This window comes from Salmo salar, chromosome ssa13 (genome assembly GCF_905237065.1).
Source record: "Salmo salar chromosome ssa13, Ssal_v3.1, whole genome shotgun sequence".
NCBI lineage: Eukaryota > Metazoa > Chordata > Actinopteri > Salmoniformes > Salmonidae > Salmo > Salmo salar.
In genome coordinates, this window is record NC_059454.1 from 87483074 (window position 1) to 87509142 (window position 26069).

Below are 26069 nucleotides of genomic sequence, written 5' to 3' on the forward strand. Positions count from 1 at the left end.
AGTGTGAGAGAGAGAAAGGGAGACACTCCAGGTGATTGTGTGTATATGTTGAGGTGATTGTGTGTATATGTTGAGGTGATTGTGTGTATTTGTTGAGGTGATTGTGTGTATATGTTGAGGTGATTGTGTGTATTTGTTGAGGTGATTGTGTGTATATGTTGAGGTGATTGTGTGTATATGTTGAGGTGATTGTGTGTATATGTTGAGGTGATTGTGTGTATATGTTGAGGTGATTGTGTGTATATGTTGAGGTGATTGTGTGTATATGTTGAGGTGATTGTGTGTATATGTTGAGGTGATTGTGTGTATATGTTGAGGTGATTGTGTGTATATGTTGAGGTGATTGTGTGTATATGTTGAGGTGATTGTGTGTATATGTTGAGGTGATTGTGTGTGTTTCTGTATTTGCATAGGCGTGTGAGTGACGGTCAGGCACCTACCTGGGAAGTGGAAGCGGTTGTCCCGGTGGACCTTGGGAGAGGAGTTGGGGGGCGGGGTGGCACTGGGAGGGTTCTGGAAAGGGGCAGGGGAGGAGGGTGTGGAGGAGGTGGTGGAGGACGGGTTGCTGCTGGAGTCCAACTGGTTCAGCGCAGGGGGGTGATCCTGACGGAAGGAGAAGAAGAAGAAATACACACTGATCAGAGTCAATAACACACTTGTCTGTTCTAACAGCACCATGCATATCATTATCATCAAAGGTGTGATGTAATATCCAAGGTGTCTCTACCTTTTTGGTGATGGCCTTTGGCAGTGTGCCAAACTGTGGTGTCTCTAATGGCCGGTCCACAGGGTTGTTGATGTCAGACGGCACAGACTCAGTCCTCCGGATTTTGGTGACTGGAAAGAAGAGATTGGGACCATTACACTAATGCTTGTTGAATCAAATGGGTAAACCATGAATCCATGGATAAACATGAGAAGCAAGAAAGGGCTTACTTGGCAGGAAAGAGATTCTGCAGGAGGGAGCTTCTTTAGTACACTTGTTATGGCACTTTAACCTGCAGACAGAAAACCACCAATCAGAGAACAGTAGAGAATAACTGATCACCAAAAGAAGATGAAGTTGTATTTTTTTTGCATCGTAGAGACACTCAATCCAACACCAGAACATCTCAGAGACTCCTCCCTCTCCTCCTCTCCTTACTCCACTCACCTGCAGTGTTTACACTTCACACCAAACATCATGTTCTTCTGACAGACCTGACACGTCTGGGACAGCCACGACTTGGTGGAAAACCTTCACAAAGTATCCTCAATTACTTAAACCATCAATCCTTTTTTGCTCTATCTACTGTGGATTTAAAGTATATTTTACATTTGTATCATGGTAGTCTCTGGCCTAAAGGTGTATGACATGAGGTAGTTGAAAACCTGTGAGTGACGGCCAGGCCTATGTCTCTCCTCACTGCCTGTGGGGAGCCACGGTGCAACCCCATGTTATCTGGAGAGAGAGAGAGAGATGTCAAACGAACCTAGACAGAGGAGGATTTGCCTAAACATTAAGTATTAGCACAAATATGGCAATTTATTTATGAAGTTTAGTGGCTACTATGAAAATGAAATCACTGGTGCTTAGGGAATTGCCAAATGTTGTTACCTTTCCCAAAATTCCCAGGATTTCCAGAAATCCCCGCTGGAAGACTCCTGGAAATTCCCAGAATTTTGCAACCCTAGTGTTGATGTTGCTTACAACTTGCCACAATATGTGCCAATCCAAAAAACATTTACTGTTCATTTTACAAGTGAAAACAAATTTGCGTGAGACCTAATGACGTTGGTTTGGTAGGTGAATCTCCTACACATGAATCATTATGGACAAATACACTATGTGCCAAACCAATGAAAAACATTTACTGTTCATTTTACAAGTGAAAACGAATTTGCGTGAGACCTAATGACGTTGGTTTGGTAGGTGACGCTCCTACACATTAATTATTACAGACACAAAACGGCTCGCATGCAACTGCACACACACGACTTTGTGGGAGTGTTAGATTTCTCTCTAAGCTGTCGAATGATTTGGAAGAGTAATGTCATTTCTCTAGAAGCGATGGAACTGAAAACGCTCCCTCCCCCACATCACAGCCCTCAGATGGAACAATCCCAGCAATCTACTGACAGAAACACTCTGAGCCAGACTGACGGCTACTGTGACCCTACAGCCAGCTACTGGGAAATACATTCGGCTTTTTACAAAGAGCACACATACAAACGTTCTATTTCATCTGAGTAATTCACCATGCATTAACCAATCTATTTCAGTGAAGATTCCTTACATATAGCCTAAATGGGGTAAGTCAAAATGTATTTGTACTCACTCTTGAGGTGTGATGAATGCTCCTCCATCAGGGTAGGGGTGCCAGGTAGGGTGTAGGGGGCGGGGGCAGGGGTGGAAACCCCAGGGGTGCGGGCAGACCGGTGGGGGGAACGGGAGGGTGAGTCCTCAAAGCCATTCCCATTGATCTGAACGTTGAGGAACAACTTATTCTTCTTTGCACACCTGAGGGGAAGAAAGAACGCTGGGACGTCAGTACAGTGGCCCACTGCTGCCCTCATCTCAACACACAGTCAACACTGGATTACTCAATGACAATCCAAAATGTGCCTCCATACAGATCATCTTTCACCAGAGATAATTATTTAATGGCCATACTGTATGAACAATGTTATGTAAGTGTCAGAGAGGTGAGGCAGACAGGCAGGGAGGGAAGGGAGGCAGTAGCAGCATGCCTTGGCAGAGAGGAGATTCAGCAACACATATATTGAACATTTGAGTAATTTAGCAGACGTTCTTATCCAGAGTGACTTTTAGAGTTAAGTGCCTTGCTCAAGGACACAGACACATTTTTCACCTTGTTGACTCAGGATTCGAACCAGCAACCTTTCAGTTACTGGTCCAATGCTCTAACCACTAGGCTACCTGCTGCCATTTGGAAGACAATACAATTAAATAAATAAAAAAACAGGCACAGGGAAGACTGAGCCACACCCTCCACCACAGGGGAGTAGAGCTTAGCAGAGCACAGGCCAAAGGGCTTAGCGTCCTATTCCTGGTCAGGAATAAAGAGAGCTGATCCAGAAGCACACAGCCCCACTGCCTGCCCGCCTGCTTTCTCTGGGCTCCACACAGTGGAGAAGGCCACGTCTGTCTGTAACTCCCTATGCCTCCGCTCACACTCATCAGTGTCCTCACAGGCTAGGTCTGGGGTCATAGTGTATACTTCTATATACATGTACATAATGTATGTATCGTTAAGCTGTAGTATCAGTCCTGTTTAAATACTTCTGTCTAGTCAGGTTTCATTATGGCTGAGCTTTCCATCACTAATGCAGCATCATTACAAACAGGATATTACTGATACGCGTTAGTAAACTCAGAAGAAAAAAAATATCTTTCAAAGATAATTTGTAAAAATCCAAATAACTTCACAGATCTTCATTGTAAAGGGTTTGTTTTCCATGCTTGTTCAATGAACCATAAACAATCTGGGACCTGTTGGATCGGAGGGTGAGGGCTAGGGCCATTCACCCCAGAAATGTCCGGGAACTTGCAGGTGCCTTGGTGGAAGAGTGGGGTAACCTCTCACAGAAAAAAACTGGCAAATCTGGTGCAGTCCATGAGGAGGAGATGCACTACAGTATTTAATGCAGCTGGTGGCCACACCAGATACTGACTATTACTTTTGATTTTGACCCCCCCTTTGTTCAGGGACAAATTTTCCATTTCTGTTAGTCACATGTCTGTGGAACTTGTTCAGTTTATGTCTCAGTTGCTGAATCTTGTTATGTTCATACATATATTTACACATGTTAAGTTAGCTGACAATAAACGCAGTTGACAGTGAGATGACGTTTCTTTTTTTGCTGAGTTTATGTGTGTTTAATAGGTACACTCATCTAGTACCCCCTTTGCTTCCAGAACAGCCTGAATTACTTCGGGACATTCGGACATTTGGAAATGTCAGAAATGTTCCAGTTACTGCAGATTGGACGGCGGTACATTCATTCTGCCAACAGCCCGTTCCATCTCATCCCAAAGAGGCTGGGGACTGCGCAGGCTACTCAAGTAAACTGAACTTGCTGTCATGTTTCAGGCAATGTTTTTACACTCCTCAATTGTCCAGTGTTGGTGATCGCATGCCCTCTGGAGCCACTTCTTGTTTTGAGCCGATAGGAGTGGAACCCGGTGTGGTCATCTGCTGCAATAGCTCATCCGTGACAAGGATTGACAAGTTGTGAGTTCCGAGATGCTGTTCTGTACACCACTGCTGTACTGCACCATTATTTGTCTTTTTGTGGCCTGCCTATTAGCTTGCTTTCAGAACAGCACGATTCTTGCCATTCTCCTTCGACCTCACACATCAACTAGCTGTTTTGGCCCACAGGACTGCCGCTGACTGGATCTTTTTTTGTTTGTCCACCATTCTCGGTGAACACTAGACACTGTCGTGCATGAAAAGCCCAGGAGGGCGGCTGTTTCTGAGATGCTAGATCCGGTATGCCTGGCATCGACGATCATACCACGCTCAAAGTCGCTTAGGTCACTCGTTTTGCCCATTCTATTGTTCAATTGAACAGTAACTGAATGTCTCGATGCCTGTCTGCCTGCTTTATATAGCAACTACGGCCACGCTTTCGTGAAGGGTGTGGTGTACCTAATAAACTGTATGTGTGTGTCTTGCCCTGCTTTGAGAATCAGGCCATAGAAAAGCTTCCTGTTTTGACATTATTCATTATCTCTGGGAATCTGTGGGGATTAGCTCTGGCCGTATACACATTAAGGCAGCAGCAGGCAGGATTTGGTGTGTATGTGTGTGTGTGTGTGTGTGTGTGTGTGTGTGTGTGTGTGTGTGTGTGTGTGTATATATAAGTGTGTGTGAAAAGCCCTGCCCTTAAACGTCCAGTTGTAACATCATAATAGGGTGGAGGCGTGTCCTATATTCAACTCTGTTCCAAGATTTTGAGTAGTGTGGAAAACTGCCCAGACACTGGTCACGATGACCTCACACACGCAAAATAACTTTTTAGAAACCTCTCGACAAGGAGCCCACCATTATTACTCTAGGTCATAAAGGACTGGAAGTCACACACAAAGCCTAGGGCACGGGAACAGGAAGTGACCTACTTGTTGGTTGGCGGCTCCTCGATTCGGTTCCCCAGCTGGGACTCGTGGCTCTTGCTGCGGGTCAGGGTGATGTTGGGCAGAAGGTGCAGCACCTTGCGGGAGGGGGGCGGCGGGGTGCAGGGGGGCTTCAGCCTGTGGCGTCTCTTGGAGGGCGGGGTGAGGGGCGGGGTGGAGGTGTGCCCGTGGAGTCGCCCCTGTCGGGCGGCGGAGAGGGGTAAGGGGTCTGTGAGGGGGCTGTCAGCGTAAACGTACGCCCCGTGGGCCTCGGGACCAGGCATTGTAGACACGGAGAAGGACCGGGGATGGGCACAGGCAGTGCAGGGGGTGGAGGGAGTGGATGGGGTGGTGGGGGGCCGAGCTAGAGGAGAGGGGCTGTGGGGGCGCATTGGACCCCCCATCCCTCCCAACAGCTGGTCGGGAGGCAGCAGCAGAAAGCCACTTTCTCGCCGGGTGGGCTCAGAGAACCAGGGCCCCCCATCTTCTCTTAGCTCTCCATCTATAGGGGAGACACAGAAAAGGGTTACAGACCTGTTAGTCATTCTAGCACTCTGTTAGTCATACTAGCACTCTGTTAGTCATACTAGCACATTCCACCCCACAACCCCTTAACCTAGTGTCTTTTCTCCTACAACATAACCTCACCCTGGGTGGCAGCCTGCTGCTGCTGGCAGGGCTAATAGAGCAGAACCAGCCTGGCGCTGAGACTAACAGTCAGTAAAACTCCACAGAGACAGGTCAGATCAGGCAGATTCTCCAAGGGAAGGACAGACAGAGACAGCCTGCCAGCCAGACAGACACCCACCTGATTCAGTGGCGCTCTTCAGGCAGGAGAGGGCAGCGCTGAGCCTGGAACACTCCTCTAAACTGGAGCCCAGTCTCCTCATGGTCTCCCGCACGTGAGAACCTGGCATCTGCAGCAAGGCATCCAAGGACAGCTTCACCGGCACCGCCTGGCGAGAGGAGCAGAGAGAGACAAGGTCAGGAGGAGGTGAGTGATGAGTACCACCACACAGTATCCAGTCGGACCTCTCCATACAGTACAACGTGATGGAGCAACATAACCACGGATACATTTTTTTTTTAAATAAAAAATGTATACCCCTTTTTCTCCCCAATTTCGTGGTATCCAATTGGTAGTTACAGTCTTGTCTCAACCCAGAATCTCTGCAAGTCCCGTACGGACTCAGGAGAGGCAAAGGTCAGGAGAGGCGAAGCCGAACTGCTTCTTGACACAGTGCCCACTTGACCCGAAAGCCAGCTGCACCAATCTGTCAGAGGAAACATCGTACACCTGGCGACCGTGTCAGCGTGCACTGCACCCGGACCGCCACAGGAGTCGCTAGTGCGCGATGGGACAAGGACATCCCTGCCGCTGGGCCAATTGTGTGCCGCCCCATGGGTCTCCCGGTCACGGCCGGCTGCGACAGAGCCTGGACTTGAACCCAGAATCTCTAGTGGCCTAGCACTGCGATGCAGTGCCTTAGATCACTGCGCCACTCGGGAGGCAGACGTATACATCTTACACTAGTATGCTAGTATCCAACTCGCCAATGCTAGACACAAAAGGTGATCATTGTTCATTCTCATCAACCAAAGCCAGCCAGCACAGACAGACATATATCTCCAGATATATCCACAGAGCAGGACAGGACAGGCCAGACCAGGAGCAGAGACCAGCGAGTACAGACTGACTGACTGACTGGCCAAAGCCCCCTGGGTCCTTCCACCTAGAGGAGAACAAAGAAACTCGGAACAATGAGGGTCTTTGAACAAATGCTCCAACTTCTGGCTAGAAATAGACAGAGATTTGATTCCATTAGTAGGTGGTGGCACAGCAGCGTGACTGTGTTTGTGTCGCAAACAGCACACACCATCCCTTCCCAGTAGTTTCTCTGTGCATCACTCACAGTCTACCTGTGTGCACTCAAATCCACCACACAAATGAGAAATGAATGCAAAATGGTGAGAAAATGAATTCCATGGTCAATAGAACATAACTATTGTGGCAATAGTTTTGGAATTGAAATTATTCGCAAGCCTGTATTGGTTTAGGACTTTCAGTCACCTTCTTGAAGTGTGTCATTCTAAAAGTGTGTACTTGGATATACATTACGCTGTCTAACAACATGAGTTGTTATGCCTGTACTTCAGACATACCTTTGTCCCCTCATCTATGGGTTGACTACCCTCTATATTACAGCCTATTTTACCAGCCACTCTCGACTCCCCGAACCACCCTATGTCTCAAAGGTGAGCTGTAACCAATAACTATGTCCTCAGGACAAGCTGTGAGCATGTGCACAAACACAACCAACACAGTTAGGTTCAACCGGGAGACATGAAAATGAGAAGAGGATTCACTAAACAACCGGGTCTTGTGCTTCAGGTTGGATCACCACTGGCACAAACCATCAGGAAACCTTCCTCTAAACAAACAAACCCATTACTCTGCAGGCTGCCCAACACAGTCCTGGGATTAGATATGCGCAGTCAAAACCCAAACAGCTGTGTGAAATGACAATGTCCAATGAGCAAAAAACAGTGGCACACCGCTGAAAATTGGACGCTTTAAGATGGCATGAAGGTCATAACAGCAGGAAAATCCATTTTGTTTCTGTACCATTTTAGTTTAAAAAAATTCTGCCTCCAGAAAAAAATAAGATATTACAACCGGATGGAACACGTTTGGTTTTAAATATACTTACTGAATTACTGAGCTGTATAGCTTTGTTTACATACCATGTGGAAGAGTTAACCAACTGTAGATGAAGAGATCTACTCATTCCAGCGAGAGGAATCCACTACTTCCACAACCCTCAAGTCACACACCACGAATAACCCCACTATCCAGCCATCTCTCCCTCCCTCTTAGCCAAGCCATTGGCTCTTCCTTCCCTGCCCCTCCCTTCCTCCTCTCCCTCCCCCCTCTCCCTGCAGTACAGGTCTAGGCACACAGCTCAGTCAGTCTGTGAGGTAGCCAGAGACACAGAGAGAAGAGGTGATACTGAGGACCTGGCTGGGTTGGGGTAAGTGTGTGGGTATGACTACAGCGGGCTACAGTCCGCCTTCTCCCCATAAAGTGCTGATGTCGGCCTGGCTACTCCAGGGTCTGACTCACTGGCCAGGTCTAACCCTCAAGTTCAACACAGGTGTGATCACAGAGTTAGGAGGAGCCCCTGCTTGCCTGAAGCACATTGTGTGGATGGGAATGAACCCTGTAACCTCACAGAGCTAAAACCATTGTCTCACCAGCCTCAACAAGCTAAGAAGATATTTCTGGAAAAACTGTATAAGACAAGAAAATACTCCTTTTCTATCCAACAAAAAACATTTTCAGTTTCTCGGATATTTTCGGTCTGGGTTACATTCACGTGTAGAAGCAGGCTCACCCAGTTGGACGGCTTCCAGGAGTGCTGTCACAATGAGGCTTTTGGCATTACTTTCAATTAAGACCATAAGATACACACAGACCTGCAAGAGGCTCCCAACTTGATATCCACAGATTGGCTGGTTATGTAACATTATGTAAGCCTTGCTTGTTAGGCTAGTGGCCAATCTTCAAAAAGGGCTTTAGCTTTTGAGCTACTCCTACCTCTTGTATAACAAGACCAACCATGCTTTTCCAGATCTCTAAGGTCTTCCATATAATAAATGGATGGTTGTATAAAAATATTTTACTGCAAGTGGTTAAATATGGGGGGGGGGGCACATAGACTGATGTAACAGAATGTTGCTCGCTCTGATATTGCTCAAATTTGGAATACAAGAAGTCAATTGTCTGCCCTACATACACAAACAGCATTAGAATATCTGAATATTTGTTGTCCTTAAGCCATTCTGCCACAACTTTGGAAATATGCTTGGGGTCATTGTCCATTTGGAAGACCCATTTGCGACCAAGCTTTAACTTCTTGACTGACGTCTTCAGATGTTGTTTCAATATATCCACATCATTTTCCTCCTCATGATGCCATCTATTTTGTGAAGTGCACCAGTCCCTCCTGCAGCAAAGCACCCCCACAACATGATGCTGCCACACCGTGCTTCACGGTTGGGATGGTGTTCTTCGGCTTGCACGCCTCCCCCTTTTTCCTCCAAAAATAACGATGGTCATTATGGCCAAACAGTTCTATTTCTGTTTCATCAGACCAGAGGACATTTCTCCAAAAAGTATGATCTTTGTCTCCATGTGCAGTTGCAAACCGTAGTCTGGCTTTTTTCTGGCGGTTTTGGAGCAGTGGCTTCTTCCTTGCTGAGCGGCCTTTCAGGTTATGTCGATATAGGACTCGTTTTACTGTGGATATATTTACTTTTGTACTTGTTTCCTCCAGCATCTTCACAAGGTCCTTTGCTGTTGTTCTGGGATTGATTTGCACTTTTCACACCAAAGTACGTTCATCTCTAGGAGACAGAACGCGTCTCCTTCCTGAGCGGTATGACGTCTGCGTGGTCCCATGGTGTTTATACTTGCGTACTATTGTTTGTACAGATGAACGTAGTACCTTCAGGCATTTGGAAATTGCTCCCAAGAATTAACCAGACTTGTGGAGATCTGCAATTATTTTTCTGAGGTCTTGGCTGATTTCTTTTGATTTTCCCATGATGCCAAGCAAAGAGGCAATTAGTTTGAAGGTAGGCCTTGAAATACATTCACAGGTACAGCTCCAATTGACTCAAATGATGTCAATTAGCCTATCAGAAGCTTCTAAAGCCATGACACCATTTTCTGGAATTTTCCAAGCTGTTTAAAGGCACAGTCAACTTAGTGTATGTGAACTTCTGACCCACTGGAATTGTGATACAGTGAATAATAAGTGAAATAATCTGTCTGTAAACAATTGTTGGAAAAATTACTTGTGTCATGCACAAAGTAGATGTCCTAACTAGAGGGCGACTGATTATGATTTTTCAACGCCGATACCGATAATTGGAGGACCAAAAAAAAAGCCGATACCGGTTAATCGGCTGATTTTTTAAATGTATTTGTAATAATGACAATTACAACAATACTGAATGAACACTTATTTTAATAAGATCAATTTAGCCTCAAATAAATAATGAAACATGTTCAATTTGGTTTAAATAATGCAAAAACAAAGTGTTGGAGAAGAAAGAAAAAGTGCAATATGTGCCATGTAAAAAAGCTAACGTTTAAGTTCCTTGCTCAGAACATGAGGACATATGAAAGCTGGTGGTTCCTTTTAACATGAGTCTATAATATTCCCAGGTAAGAATTTTTAGGTTGTAGTTATTATAGGAATTATAGGACTATTTCTCTCTATACCATTTGTATTTCATATACCTTTGACTATTGGATGTTCTTATAGGCACTTTAGTATTGCCAGTGTAACAGTTGTCGTGTCTTTGGGGTACCATTAAACTGAAGACATGTTTATCAATTAACTCCCTGTAATTATTATCACGCGATTAAACTGATTAATCGTTTAATTGTAATTAACTAGGAGATCGGGGCACCAAGGAAAATATTCAGATTACAAAGTTATAATTTTCCTAATATAACTTTCCTATATTATAACATTATATATTATATTCTATTATAGTATAGGCCGATTATCTTCTGGTTTAAATGGTGTATTTTACCTCGCGTCAGTCTCATTCCAAACGTCGTAAATTGTTGTATCTGCACGAACCCACTCTTTACTAAGAGTCATCCATACATCAATTGTCTTAAAATCATTTATTTACTAAACTAAGTAATTCACAGAAAGTATACAAACAGTAATTATCATCACAAAGAATTGGTAGAGTAATGTGCCCTAGTGGGCTAAAACAGGCATGGCTGGTCTGTTAGACAATGGGTCATAAACGGTCAGCTGAGGAGACACACAGAGTTCATTAATATTAACAATTGACATGCTAATCAATTGCACATGAACGCTCACTCATTTGGGAACAATTGCAATCTGTCACGTCCTGACCATATACTTAGGTTTTTTTGTATTGTATTTGGTCAGGACGTGGCAGTTATGTTTGGTTATGGTATAGTGGGGTTGTGAGTGTTGGGGTAGGTTCTAGGTTAGGTATTTCTATGTGGAGTTTAGTGAGTGTATGTTTGTTTGGTTAATTGGGGTTGGGACTCTCAGTTGAAGGCAGGTGTTGTCTATCTGCCTTTGATTGAGAGTCCCATATAGTGGGGTGTGTTTGTTTGATTTTTGGTGGGTAATTGTAATTTTGCACTGTGTTTCGTTTCACCTGTGAAACTGTCACCTTTCTCCTCTGCGTGTTTATTTTGTTTTGTCGTTTCCATCTAAAATAAATATGATGTGGAACAGTCAACCTGCTGCGTATTGGTCATCGAGTGATTTCGACATATCTTCCGATGAGGGAGAATACGAGGAACGTGACAGAATTACCCACCGACAACGGACCAAGCAGCAGAGGAAGGAGCAGCACAAGGAGAGGCACCAGGAGAAAGGCTATCTGGAGTCATGGACTTGGGAGGAAATCCTGGACGGGAAAGGACCATGGACTCAAGCTGGGGATTATCGCCGCCCACAGTGGGAGATCGAGGCGGCGAGAGCTGAGAGGCGCTGGTATGAGGAGAGGGAGCGCAACGGACACGGGAGGCAGCCCCACAATTTTTTTGGGGGGGCACACGGGGAGATTGGCGGAGTCAGGTGGTAGACCTAAGCCAACTCCCCGTGCTTACCGGAAGCAGCGTGGTACTGGTAAGACACCGTGTTATGCTGTGGAGCGCACGGTGTCCCCAGTGCACGTTCAAAGCCCGGTGCGCTACATACCAGCCCCCCGCAAGTGCCATGCGAGTGCAGGCATCGAGCCAGGGCGGATGGTGCCAGCTCAGCGCGTCTGGTCTCCAGTGCGCCTCCTCGGTCCAGGTTATCCTGCGCCGGCGTTGCGCACTGTCTCCAGAGCGCTGGGAGGGTCCAGTTCGCCCAATGCCTGCTCTCCGCCCGTGCCGGGCCAAAGTGGGCATTCAGCCTGGAGTGTGGGTAAAGAGTGTCCGTACCAGAACTCCAGTGCTCCCCCACAGCCCGGTTTATCCTGTGCCTCCTCCTCGGACCAGGCCTCCAGTGGGTCTCCCCATCCTGGTTCATCCTGTGCCACCTCCCAGGACCAGGCCTTCAGTGGGTCTCCCCAGCCTGGTGAGTCCTGTGCCACCTCCCAGGACCAGGCCTTCAGTGGGTCTCCCCATCCTGGTTCATCCTGTGCCACCTCCCAGGACCAGGCCTCCAGTGGGTCTCCCCATCCTGGTCCGTCCTGTGCCACCTCCTCGGACCAGGCCTCCAGTGGGTCTCCCCATCCTGGTTCATCCTGTGCCACCTCCCAGGACCAGGCCTTCAGTGGGTCTCCCCATCCTGGTCCGTCCTGTGCCACCTCCTCGGACCAGGCCTCCAGTGGGTCTCCCCATCCTGGTTCATCCTGTGCCACCTCCTCGGACCAGGCCTCCAGTGGGTCTCCCCATCCTGGTTCATCCTGTGCCACCTCCCAGGACCAGGCCTTCAGTGGGTCTCCCCATCCTGGTTCATCCTGTGCCACCTCCCAGGACCAGGCCTCCAGTGGGTCTCCCCATCCTGGTCCGTCCTGTGCCACCTCCTCGGACCAGGCCTCCAGTGGGTCTCCCCATCCTGGTTCATCCTGTGCCACCTCCCAGGACCAGGCCTTCAGTGGGTCTCCCCAGCCTGGTGAGTCCTGTGCCTGTGCCCAGGGCCAGGCATCCATCATGTCTCCCCAGCCTGGTGAATCCTGGGTCAGGGCCGTCGGAGGATCCGACACCGGGGTGCGGCCCAGAGGATCCGACACCGGGTGCGGACCAGAGTATCCGACAACCTCTTGCGACCCGGGACTGAGGGGAGCTGCCTGTGACCCAGAACCGGGTGAGTCTGGTCACAATTCTAAAATAAAGTTGATTAACTATGACTGTGATGATTCTGCCTACAACCCAGAACCGAAGGAGTCTGCTTACAGCCTGGGACCGACGGAGTCGGCCCACGAACCAGAACCAAAGAAGTCTGCCTACTGTCCTAAGCCCAACAGGTCTGTCTACGGTCTGTTGGACAGCAGGCCAGAACCGGAGCCACCTCCAATAGAGGTGGGTTGGGGAGGGGGGGTGTAGCACTGTGCCGTCGTTGACGGCAGCCACCCTCCCTTCCCTCCCTTTAGTTAGGAGGTTAATTGTGTGTTTTTTTTTTTTTTTTTTTTTCTGTTGGTTTTGTGCATTCAGTGTATGCACCTTTAGGGGGGGGTAATGTCACGTCCTGACCATATACTTAGGTTTTTTTGTATTGTATTTGTTCAGGACGTGGCAGTTATGTTTGGTTATGGTATAGTGGGGTTGTGAGTGTTGGGGTAGGTTCTAGGTTAGGTATTTCTATGTGGAGTTTAGTGAGTGTATGTTTGTTTGGTTAATTGGGGTTGGGACTCTCAGTTGAAGGCAGGTGTTGTCTATCTGCCTTTGATTGAGAGTCCCATATAGTGGGGTGTGTTTGTTTGATTTTTGGTGGGTAATTGTAATTTTGCACTGTGTTTCGTTTCACCTGTGAAACTGTCACCTTTCTCCTCTGCGTGTTTATTTTGTTTTGTCGTTTCCATCTAAAATAAATATGATGTGGAACAGTCAACCTGCTGCGTATTGGTCATCGAGTGATTTCGACATATCTTCCGATGAGGGAGAATACGAGGAACGTGACACAATCAATATATATTTACGCTCAGTGTGTCGTCGGGATCCTTGTTGGAGCGTCGTTCTGTTGGAGAGTTCTCCCTCTCTCTCTCTCTCTCTCTCGGTTAGAATGGATCTTTCAAAGCGACATTCATTAATGTCGTCATAGAATGGATGTTTCGTTGGTCTTCGCGTTCAATGATATAATTTCTAGCTGCAGACTATTAATTAATATCAAAGACTTGTTCTTATTCTGTCGGTATCAATAGTCTAAAAGTTAACCACGTGGTATGGTTCACTTTCAGTAGAGTACTTGGATGGTCAAACCTATTGGCCAACTCGCAATGGAGTGGAGGCCTGGTCTGAAGAAAGTAGATCAGGGTATAGTTTTATAGTGAACATGTCACATGACGCCTGGTCCTGTCTGTGTCCCTGGGGGCGTGCCGATGACTGAGTTAAGGTTGGTACAGAAATACAATTCTATCACATTAACATCAGTACATAGCATCTCAATGTATTACAAATAGCTTTATCCTTATTAATACATTCTATACAACCATGTGGATGCAAGTCTCAAGGCTGAGGCTATTATATAAACCGTTTTATGGTAATATGGCTATATTGTCTCTTCTGAGTATCACAAAATTGTACCAAGCAGACCAGTTCGTAGCTGGATTCTTCACCAATCTCCAATACCTTCTCCAGAACACAAATGTCACTCGGTTCCCCAATTCTGTGAGTTGGAAGAATTTCCTGTGTCTCTCTATGGGCCATGTGGCCAGAGACTCTTCTCTGGAATTTTACCACTCCTTCACACAGGGACTGGGTGGGGGAAGGTAGGTTGGGGGATGGTGCAAGGGGGGAGGGGGTCAACTGTCCTCCCTGTACTCAAAGAGGCCAACGTCATGACACAGTATAGCTTCCGTCCCTCTCCTCGCCCCTACCCGGGCTCGAACCAGGAACACATCGACAACAGCCACCCTCGAAGCATCGTTACCCATGTAGAGCAAGGGGAACAACTACTCCAAGTCTCAGAGCGAGTGACGTTTGAAACGCTATTAGATCACACCCCGCTAACTAGCTAGCCATTTCACATCGGTTACACCAGCCTAATCTCGGGAGTTGATAGGCTTGAAGTCATAAATAACTCAATGCTTGAAGCACAGCGAAGAGCTGCTGGCAAACGCACGAAAGTGCTGTTTGAATGAATGCTTACGAGCCTGCTGTTGCCTACCATCGCTCAGTCAGACTGCACTATCAAATATCAAATCATAGACTTAATTATAACATAATAACACACAGAAATACGAGCCTTAGGTCATTAATATGGTCGAATCCGGAAACATCATTTAGAAAACAAAACGTTTATTCTTTCAAAGAAATACGGAACCGTTACGTATTTTATCTAACGGATGGCATCCCTAAGTCTAAATATCATCAACCATGTGTAGTTAACTAGTGATTATGTTAAGATTGATCATTTTTTATAAGATAAGTTTAATGCTAGCTAGCAACTTACCTTGGCTTCTTGCTGCCGTCGCATAACAGGTAGTCAGCCTGCCACGCAGGCTCCTCGTGGAGTGCAATGTAAGGCAGGTGGTTAGAGCATTGGACTAGTTACCGGAAGGTTGCAAAAACGAATCCCCGAGCTGACAAGGTAAAAGTCTGTCGTTCTGCCCCTGAACAAGGCAGTTAACCCACCGTTCCTAGGCCGTCATTGAAAATAAGAACGTGTTCTTAACTGACTTGCCTAGTTAAATAAAGGTGTAAAAATGTATTTAAAACATTTATTAAATAAAAAAATTGGACACAATCGGGGTCCAAAAATAGCGATTACCGATTGTTATGAAAACTTGAAATCGGCCCTAATTAATCGGCCGACCTCTAGTCCTAACCGACTTGCCCAAACTGTAGTTTGTTAACAAGACATTTGTGGAGTGGTTGAAAAATTAGTTTTATTGACTCCAACCTAAGTGTATGTAAACTTCCGACTTCAACTGTATATGTGTGGAGCTGTGCTACATCCCTCACAGCCAATGCTTCTTAGTCATAGCCTGTGACCTAGCTACATTCTAACTAACATCTCAGTAACCCGAGGTCACCCTCACAGGTTCTGTCACTCTCCACATCTCCTGCTGGGCCTGCCCCAGTCCGTAATCAATGCCAACCACCCACGGCCAAATGTATTACAGTTGCTTTCCTGTAACTTGGTTACGCTACTGTGTCCTTGTGTCGTGAACAGTAGTGTAAAGTACTTAGGTAAAAATACTTTGAAGCACTACTTAAGTCGTTTTTTTCAGTATATCTACTTTACTATTTATATTTTTGACAACTTTTACATTACTATATTCCTAAAGAATATAATGTACTTTTTATTCCATACATTTTCCCTGACATCCAAAAGTACTCGTTACATTTTGAATGCTTAGCAGGACAGGAAAATGGTCCAATTCATGCACATATCAAGAGAACAAACCTGGTCAACCTTACTGTCTCTGATCTGGTAGACTCACTAAACACAAATGCTTTGGGTTTGTAAATGATATCGGAGTGTTGGAGTGTGCCCCTGGCTACCCGTAAATAAATTTAAAAAACACAAACATTTGTGCCGTCTGGTTTGCTTAATATAAGGAATTTGCAATGATTTATACTTTTACTTTTTAAGTATATTTAAAACCAAATACTTTTACTCAAGTAATATTTTACTGGGTGACTTTCACTTTTACCTGATGTCACGTCCTGACCAGTATAAGGGGTTATTTGTTATTGTAGTTTGGTCAGGGCGTGGCAGGGGTGTGTTTGTTTTGTGTTGTCGGGGTTTTTGGGTATTGTTCTATGTTTTGTATTTCTATGTTTTTCTATGTTGTGTATTTCTTTGTGTTGACCTGGTATGGCTCTCTATCAGGGACAGCTGTACATCGTTGTTGCTGATTGGGAGCCATACTTAGGTAGCCCTTTTTCCACCTGTCTTTTGTGGGAAGTTGTTTTTGCACTGCTATGGTTAGCCTGCAAAACTGTTTAGCTGTCGTTTTCTTGTTTCGTGTACGTTCAATAAAAGTAAATATGAGCATTCACATATCCGCTGCGTTTTGGTCCAATCAATACGACGGCCGTGACACCTGAGTAATTTTCTATCAAGGCATCTTTACTTTTACTCAAGTATAACAATTGAGTACTTTTCCCACCACTGGTTGTGAAAGGCTTGTTATTATATTTTGTGGAATTGCCCATTGTTGATATGCTGTAAGTGTGTGAATGAGATTAAAACATGAAAACACACATTGAAAAATTAGTTGGCGTCGGCTATTCAAACACAAAAGAGGTATGGCAGTGCCACTCATAGTCCTAGATATATCAAAAGCCTTATGAAACCATTTTAAAGATAGAATAACACAATCAAAATTAACAAGGGCTACTTATATACAGGTTAATGTGTTTGAGTGTAATCATGTTGGCCTTATTTGATTCAGAATAAAATTGATTCACACCAACAGTCTTTATAGGCATGAGTGTTGTACACAATTCAGAAAAAATGCCTCAGTTGCAAAATTCTTATTGACAGGTGATTTAACCTCCATCAAATGTTATTATGGCAGCCAAATTTGATTTTGGACACCATATTGGATTTAAGGCAAAATATCATGATAATCTGTGATTGCCCCTTTGACTTAATTGCAAAATTAACGGCTAAAGATACAAAATCCTTTAAGGAACCTTGGACCCCCCCAAAAAGTAATGTCGATGTCTAAGCCAACTTGTTTTCCTTAGAGCAGATTACAATAGCTACAACATCAAAAACATGTTACTGTATGCATTTCTGTCAGGCAGGACCATACAGCACAGAATGAGAGCACATTTGACTTGGAAAGTTGTCTATTGAACAGCTTCCAAAAAGTGAAGTTTGGAATACAAACTTCATATGCTGTGTGTTTACAGGTCTATATTTCCAAAATCCGTTCACAGGGCACAGACAGATCCCTCACTGGCCAATGAGTAAAAATAGAGCAATGATGAGAGCTGGGGGGAGTGAGAGCTCGATGGACTAGGGGTGGTGGCGTATCTGGGGTCCATCCAGAGTGTGTGGAATGTGACGGGAGCCTCTCAGCCAAAACAACACTAGTAAGTAGACAACAGAGCACCACTATCCCCTGACCTGCCCCCTCCAGGCCTGGCCATAGCTAGGCTACAGCCTAGCCTAGCTAGTAGCTCGTATCCAGCCTGGCTGGCTGGGACAGCACATGCCTGAGGGGCCTAATGAGAGCTGAGGACATGCAGACACAGAGCAGCAGCCAACAGTGGTCTAGCCTCTCTGTATGGGCTCCTGCTGTGGATTTCAGACTGTTGTAATGGACTGTAAAACGGTGAGTCAAGGTCACACAGTAGCAGCCTGTTCTCTGAAATGTGTTCAACATTCTTGGTTTGTGGCTTCAAAACTGAGACAAAAAAAATGCATCATCTACCATTTGAAATTGCTCTTGGTTACAACAGTATAATTTCTTAGGACACTAAATTGCATGATTTAAGATCCATGAGGCTGCAAACCCATGAGACTTGGATGGCTATATTCTACATTTGCTATCCTTACAAACAATCCTTTCACATGAAGAGTCACATTTAGGCATGTAATTCTCCATACAGCATTCAACCAGCACATTTTATTGCAAGATACTGCTAGAATTGATCAGACCTAAACATTAGTGCTCTATGACAAGAAAGGAATGGGTTTATCAGAGTCTGTCATTACAAAATAAGCCCTGTACACATACTAACATTTGCACCAACATGCAGACAGACAGTGGGCGCACACACACACACACACACACACACACACACACACACACACACACACACACACACACACACACACTTCTAGAACCTACCTCAATGAGCTCAGGTCTCAGGTTGACAGTGCGCAGCCAGTCCCCCAGCCGTGGGTAGCTGTCCAAGGCCTGAGGCCTCTCTGTCTCCGGCACTTTCTGCTTAACCTGCAGCTGCTTACAGATGTACTTCATCAGCTTCACCTGCAGGGGGCAACAGAGAGGAGCACCAACAGAGAAAGGAGGGGCAGGTTAGAGTGCTGATTTAGAGCACCCGTTCTGGCCTGCATGATATCTGCTACTCTTCACTGTGTTGTCAAGTGTGTAGTTTAGTGTGACAGGGAAATATAGGTGAATTGAAAAAAGCCATGAGCCCATTGAACAGTGGAAGCATAACTACAGAAATTATGGTATGCAAAATGTGAATGCACAATCGTTCTTTGCGGAAATAGTACATAGTAAATATTAAATACCAGGGATATATTCATTGAAATGTTAATCATTCCTTTTGCTCTGATTATATGTTGCTGAATTATTCTTTGTGCGTCATGCTTCCATAACTATTCCTTGCATATTCAAATCATTGAATAACTGATTAACTAAACAGAAGACCTACCATAGTGTACATATTAACTGGTAAATGAAAGCCAGAATAAGACGGCCACTGAAAATGTCAAGTCATGTTTATATCATGGGTTTTATGCTGGAGATTTAGCAGATGCAACGCCCCTTGTCAAATATTGGACAAGGACAAAAAAAATGAATCCTATAAAACAGACATGGCTGCCCCAGAGACAACGAGGGAGTGTGCTGTTCTCTTATGTGTGGACTGTGGTAGAACACTGGGGAGATGAACCAGCACCAGACACACACGGACACACACCATCCTTCTGGAGCTTTCTCCCAGAACATGAGGAGGCCAATCTGAAACAAATTACTCCAATCACGCAGACACATTTATTCATTGTACAATGTGGCGTTTCTCCTCCATCCATGTTCCCACACAGGCAGTCAGAAAAGCAGGGCTGTCAAATAGATATAAATAGCTGTTATTATATGGAAGGGAACAGCGAGCTGGCCTTCTCATGAGGGTGTCTGCACCGCTGGCATGGCAACCAAGTGTCATTTGAACATTGCAGTGGCTGAAAGCAGGAGAACAGTGACATCACAGTCCTGGGAGACACAAAGTTCACAGTGAGGCTAGCAGACAGCCTCTTGGCCATCACATAAAAAAAATACCCCCCCCCCCCCGCCCCATGAGCTTTTGTTTTTCTAGGTGCTAACCCAGGTATCACATTGTTCTTTCATCTGTCCGCCAGGACCATGGGGTCCATGTTTTATATTGAAATACGTAATAGGCTGTTCACATAATAAACAAAAACAGGGAGAATGCTTACATTGCAGAATGTGTGAAAGCACTCCACCATGATCCTCTACAAACAAACAGAGCGCTGGCTACCACATTCATTTTCCAGCTCTGCAGAGAGGAAGCTGCAGAGCGGCAGGCTGGACACTGAGAGACAGGCAGCTAGGGGTGAGGATCTGCCCCTCACAACCCCCTCCAACTTGCCTATCTCTCTGTCTTTCTACGTCTCTTGTCCCCTTCTCTATGTCTCTCCTCTTCCCGGTCTCTCTCCTTCTCTCCCTCTCCTTTTCCCTCCCTCTCTGAGAACAGGTTGTGGCAGCACTGTGTTGTGGTGGCTGGTGATGACGCAGGGAGCAGTGCAGTCTGAGGGGAGAGGAGAAAGGATGAGGCCTGTGCTGCTGACATCAGGGAGGGCTCACCCGCTGAGATGGCCCTTTCACCAGTGCCCAGGGGAGCAGCTCGCTGACGCACAGCACGCCCTGTTACCATGCAGCTGCTGACCATAAAGCCAGTCATCCTTTTCACTCACTCACTCTCACATACTCTCTCTCTCACACACACACACACACACACACACACACACACACACACACACACACACACACACACACACACACACACACACAACCTTGCCGCCACCTCCCCAGCCCTCCACCACCTGTATCTGCTAATCAGCACTTTAATGACTGAAGCCTCAGTCACTGACATGCCAAGTCCCCCCCCCCACACCAAGGGACATGCCCCCTCACCTGATATCGGATGTACTGATATACATCACAACATCACTGCTGTGTACCATCCAAACAGCACACCTGACACTGCTGCCCTGGTGGTGATTGTGCAAATGAACACTGGGATATCAAGTCTTTGTATGGGACATGACAGTGGAAAAAGAAAACAGACGAGGGACGTGTTAAGTTAATGACAACAGTCTGAACATACAGTGGTCTGTGATTTACAACTTGTCCAGAGAATTCTACACTAGAGCATTACCACAACATTAATATAGCAACATTATAAGGACACAGCAGGCTCCACCCTGCCCCAGCCTTCCCAGACTACTACCAGATACAGTGGTCCTATGAGTAAATCTCACAGCACTATGGTATTAGTTTGCACAGGCCTTCTCAACTGAGCATAGCGCTGGGCTCCAGTATACTGTCTCCTTATCTCCCTTTCCATCTGAGTGTCCATTACAGCAGGCTGCAAGCAGCACCACGCCGCACGGCACCACCAGGTCTCACTCCACTCTACCCACCAGTCACCTCTCAAGAGCTGGAGCAACAATGAGCAAAACATGCCTTTTTTTAGCTCATTCACTCACTCACACACACACACACTCTTGTAGTACACACCGCTCAGAAACATGCTCAGCCACACTATTCGGCGAGAGAAAATGTGGCCTTGGGATGTAAGAGGCAGCTTGGCTCGGCGGCAGAGGTTAACAAAAGCCTCTCCACTGCAGGCGAGAGGAGACAGTAGGAGAGAGAGAGAGAGAGAGAGAGAGAGAGAGAGAGAGAGAGAGCATAGAGGAAGAGAGACAGAGAGCATAGAGGAAGAGAGAGAGAGAGCATAGAGGAAGAGAGAGAGAGAGCATAGAGGAAGAGAGAGAGCATAGAGGAAGAGAGAGAGAGAGAATAGAGAGAGAGAGAATAGAGGAAGAGAGAAAAGGAGAGAGCAATCTGGATGAGGACCTAAGGAGGGGTCAGGTCAGGTGTGGGTGAGGACGGGGCACATATTAACACCTCACTCCGGGTTAATATGGAGTGGTCTATGGAGGGCCCCTTGGCCCGGAGTGAGGTGTTAATATGTGCCCCGTCCTCACCCACACCTGACCTGACCCCTCCTTAGGTCCTCATCCAGATTGCTCTCTCCTTTTCTCTCTTCCTCTATTCTCTCTCTCTCTATTCTCTCTCTCTCTCTTCCTCTATGCTCTCTCTCTCTTCCTCTATGCTCTCTCTCTCTCTTCCTCTATGCTCTCTCTCTCTCTTCCTCTATGCTCTCTGTCTCTCTTCCTCTATGCTCTCTCTCTCTTCCTCTATGCTCTCTCTCTCTCTTCCTCTATGCTCTCTCTCTCTCTTCCTCTATGCTCTCTCTCTCTTCCTCTATGCTCTCTGTCTCTCTTCCTCTATGCTCTCTCTCCCTCCATAGACCACTCCATATTAACACCTCACCCCGGGCCAAGGGGCTCTCCATAGACCACTCCATATTAACACCTCACCCCGGGCCAAGGGCCTCTCCATAGACCACTCCATATTAACACCTCACCCCGGGCCAAGGGGCTCTCCATAGACCACTCCATATTAACACCTCACCCCGGGCCAAGGGGCTCTCCATAGACCACTCCATATTAACACCTCACCCTGGGCCAAGGGCCTCTCCATAGACCACTCCATATTAACACCTCACCCCGGGCCAAGGGCCTCTCCATAGACCACTCCATATTAACACCTCACCCCGGGCCAAGGGGCTCTCCATAGACCACTCCATATTAACACCTCACCCCGGGCCAAGGGGCTCTCCATAGACCACTCCATATTAACACCTCACCCCGGGCCAAGGGGCTCTCCATAGACCACTCCATATTAACACCTCACCCCGGGCCAAGGGGCTCTCCATAGACCACTCCAGCTCATCGGCTGCCAATTGCCAAGCTCTAATTGTACTGAGTGCATAGATATCCCTCCTCAATAAGCTCAATTTCCATTATTCCCCTGGTCGTGTGACTGGGACAAAGAAACCCGGCCTATTTGGTATTTCAATGAACTGAAAATGTGTGGTAAGGAGAGTTGACTTGAAGAGAACTTGATATGATCTTTAGAAGCAACGAACTCAGGGACCACAAAGGGAAAAGAGACAGAAGGCCATATATGAATGGGAAGCAGGATCGTCTTAGTGACTAGACACATTGAAGCCTCAATAGTACCATGACCACTGAAGGTAATAGTATTTTACTGAATCACTTCAAATATAGATTGTCTGACAGGACTGGTTAAAGGGAACCCTATCCTATTCTATTCATATATGTTACTATGCCCACTCAACTCTGTATACTGACCCAATGTGTCTGGACTGTGACCATTGTTTTAGGTGCAAGCATTTGACCTTTGAGGTTAGCCAATTAGATGAGCTCATGCTGTGGGTTGACAAGAGAGCCAGTAAGCTTATTCTTCCCGACAACTAGCTCTCTTCATTGTATCTGTGGGTCTTCCTTTAGCGGAGAGACAGGATGTAAGCTTTAGTTTTTAAGCTCAATATTACTTTTCCACAGAGCAGGAATGAGACTGCATTATTAAGTAGACTTCTGTCAGCACTTCTCTCAGTATAGCTTGAATGGTCATGAAACATGAGGTACAACAGTAGTACAGGAGTGAGTAGGGCGGCAGGTAGCCTAGCAGTTAGAGTGTTGGGCCAGTCACCAAAAAGTCGCTGGTTCGATTACCCGAGTCATACATTTTATTAATGGTTTCCCTTCTTATCGTTCAACTGTGAGTTGTAGAGACAGCAGTCTCATTGTGGAACATGACGTTGTGTAGTTGGGCACCAGAGACACCTGTCACGAGCACCACACATTCACCCACACACAGGTAGATGGGGACCACGCAGGCAGCACAGTGAACAATACACTGGTGCAAGAGTGACGTCATGTTACCTAGCAACCTCACTCCAGAGTCGTCAGCAGCATTTTGTAGTGTGGGATTTTCCCACAGACATGAAACACAGAGGGTCAGACAGTACACATCGACGTGTAATATCCGTTAAAATTACACCTCAGACTAGACAACTGCACTTTCATACTATTAGATGTTTAGGTAACATCTGAATGACAGCTCAATTCCTATAGAAAGACAAAAAGCTGGAGTAGCGTTGCACCATTCTACAGATATGTGTTCAAATAGGGTTGTATTACTGAGTAACTTAGTGCGATTCAAAATGTACCAGCTAGATTTAGAGACAGATTCTGCAGTCCGTTTTGTGATCAGTTAAGGAGGATGGAAGTCATGGACTCAGACTGGAGCCTGGTGGGGGATGAGGTGGTCTGACTAGCCCCAGATCCCACCTGTTAGTCTGAAAATGGAGATAAACAACACCATGGAAATGCTTTAGTGCCTTGAGGAGATGAGTGACAGCCAATATGAACCAAGTCACCAGAGAGCAGCCAGAAAGACACCAGAACACCGGTCTAACACAGGGGACAAAGTCCTACTGTTCCACCTGTTTCCTCCAGATTCAGCTAAACCGTCTTGTACTCTAATAAACGTTGGGGACACAGGGGACAAAGTCCTACTGTTCCACCTGTTTCCTCCAGATTCAGCTAAACCGTCTTGTACTCTAATAAACGTTGGGGACACAGGGGACAAAGTCCTACTGTTCCACCTGTTTCCTCCAGATTCAGCTAAACCGTCTTGTACTCTAATAAACGTTGGATGACAGCCTTACATCGACGTCTTCGTCAATGACATCAATGCATCTCTGCAGGAGAATTATGCAATATTTATTTTCCCCCAGGGAAACAGAACTTAGACTATGAGAAGGTAACAACAGATTTCTCAGAGCTAAAACATTTGGAGTCATCGGTGGTAAAAGAAGAACTCCACGACTCTTAGCAGTTTCTATTGTCACCTGTATTACGTATCGTTATCCTTTGGTCCACTCAGAACTGTACAGCAGTTAAGGCATCTACTGTCTGTGGTCAGTGTTCTGAATCTTCCTCCCAGAAGCCCACACATTTTAAAGATGCTAAATAAATGTGTAAATGTTTAATTGTGTCTCTTCCAACATTTTTTTTTTGTATCTGTCTTTATAACTGGAGGAGGCACAAGAACACAATAGTATCACCATCAAGCACACAGGACAACGTGAAAGCTTTGTTGTGGATTGTTTTTACGCTTATAGCCTCATCTGTCCTTATCTGCTGGCCCCATGCTGTCCATGGTAGCGTTAATAAAATGTGGGCGCCCAGTCAGTGTCACCGTGTGCACTGTGATCTGGGAGATAATGATCATGGAACATTAAGGCCTTTGTATTGGGCCTTAAATGTTAACAAACAGCTGTAACGTGTTGCCGCATATTAAGCAGCACCCAGGTAATAAAATGAAGGTGCCACAAATCACCCCCGCCCACCACCATGGTGACACGATGGACAGAGGCACAGTTACGGGTGGTGCAGGGAGGGAGGGTCACATGACACGAGGGCTATGTGATGGGGCTGAGCGCCCATCGCCCTGGGTGACTATCAGAGACAATGGCCCGGGCTGACTGACCCCACAGGGAGGGGAAGAGGCTGGTGGACTGGCTGGCTGCTGCCACTAATCCTCTGTCCTTATGTTGTAGGTCAGTCCTTGGCCTGCTCCAGCCACCGCCCCAGCACCCCAACCCTGGCCAACGCATGGACCACACACACACACACACACACACACACACACACACACACACACACACACACACACACACACACACACACACACACACACACACACGTGCATTGAAAACGTCACGTACACACACTTCTTCACAGTTCTTAAAAGGTCTGTACAGTTAAGAGTGTGTACAGTATAGAGAAAGCCACAATATCATTAAAAGTGATGTACTGTAAGTGCAGGTGTGCTCCGTCTAGAGCTGCAGTATCATAACCTACACCAATCAGTGGCACACAGCTCTATTCTGGGAGCCATTTCTCAAATGCCTGATACTAGAGTGCCAAAGAGGTTTTTGCATGTTATCTCCTGGCATAGGCTACATGTAGGCGTCTCAGGAAATACAACACAATAGCACAACCTAGGGATTGCATTTGCATCAAGCCCCTGAATCAATTGTAGCCTCATCACATCAATTAGAAGATCATTGTGCAGTGTTATGGGTTACACATTGACATGAGTGAGTTAGAACAGCACGGGGGCGGGCTAATGACTGTCTTCTCCTGAGTTACATTTCAAACCAAACATGCATTATTATCTAACCAGGCAATTCCCATAGAACTTAGAGTGGGAGTTTGAGTTGGTGTTGTATCATTCTCTAAATCGGGCCTCCTAATTCTCTTTTGTGCTGCACAGAATTTTGGAATTGAGATTAAACTGAATTCAATTGAGAAACATATAGAGAACCCTTCTAACAAGAACG

At 46.1% G+C, this 26069-nt stretch overlaps 1 protein-coding gene across 4 annotated transcripts in view; it reads right to left on the reverse strand.

Moving 5' to 3' along the window:
- LOC106568071 (kinase suppressor of Ras 1) overlaps nt 1–26069 on the reverse strand; it is a 40863-nt gene that overhangs the window by 7969 nt on the left and 6825 nt on the right. For all 4 annotated transcript variants that reach the window (XM_045692337.1, XM_045692336.1, XM_045692335.1 and 1 more), the window contains exons 2-10: nt 18647–18787; nt 5928–6075; nt 5126–5621; nt 2319–2500; nt 1372–1441; nt 1154–1237; nt 937–998; nt 728–837; nt 441–603 (exon numbers count right to left, since the gene is read on the reverse strand). In XM_045692337.1, the coding sequence (XP_045548293.1) occupies nt 441–603; nt 728–837; nt 937–998; nt 1154–1237; nt 1372–1441; nt 2319–2500; nt 5126–5621; nt 5928–6075; nt 18647–18787 (1456 nt within the window). The remainder of the gene's footprint in view (nt 1–440; nt 604–727; nt 838–936; nt 999–1153; nt 1238–1371; nt 1442–2318; nt 2501–5125; nt 5622–5927; nt 6076–18646; nt 18788–26069) is intronic.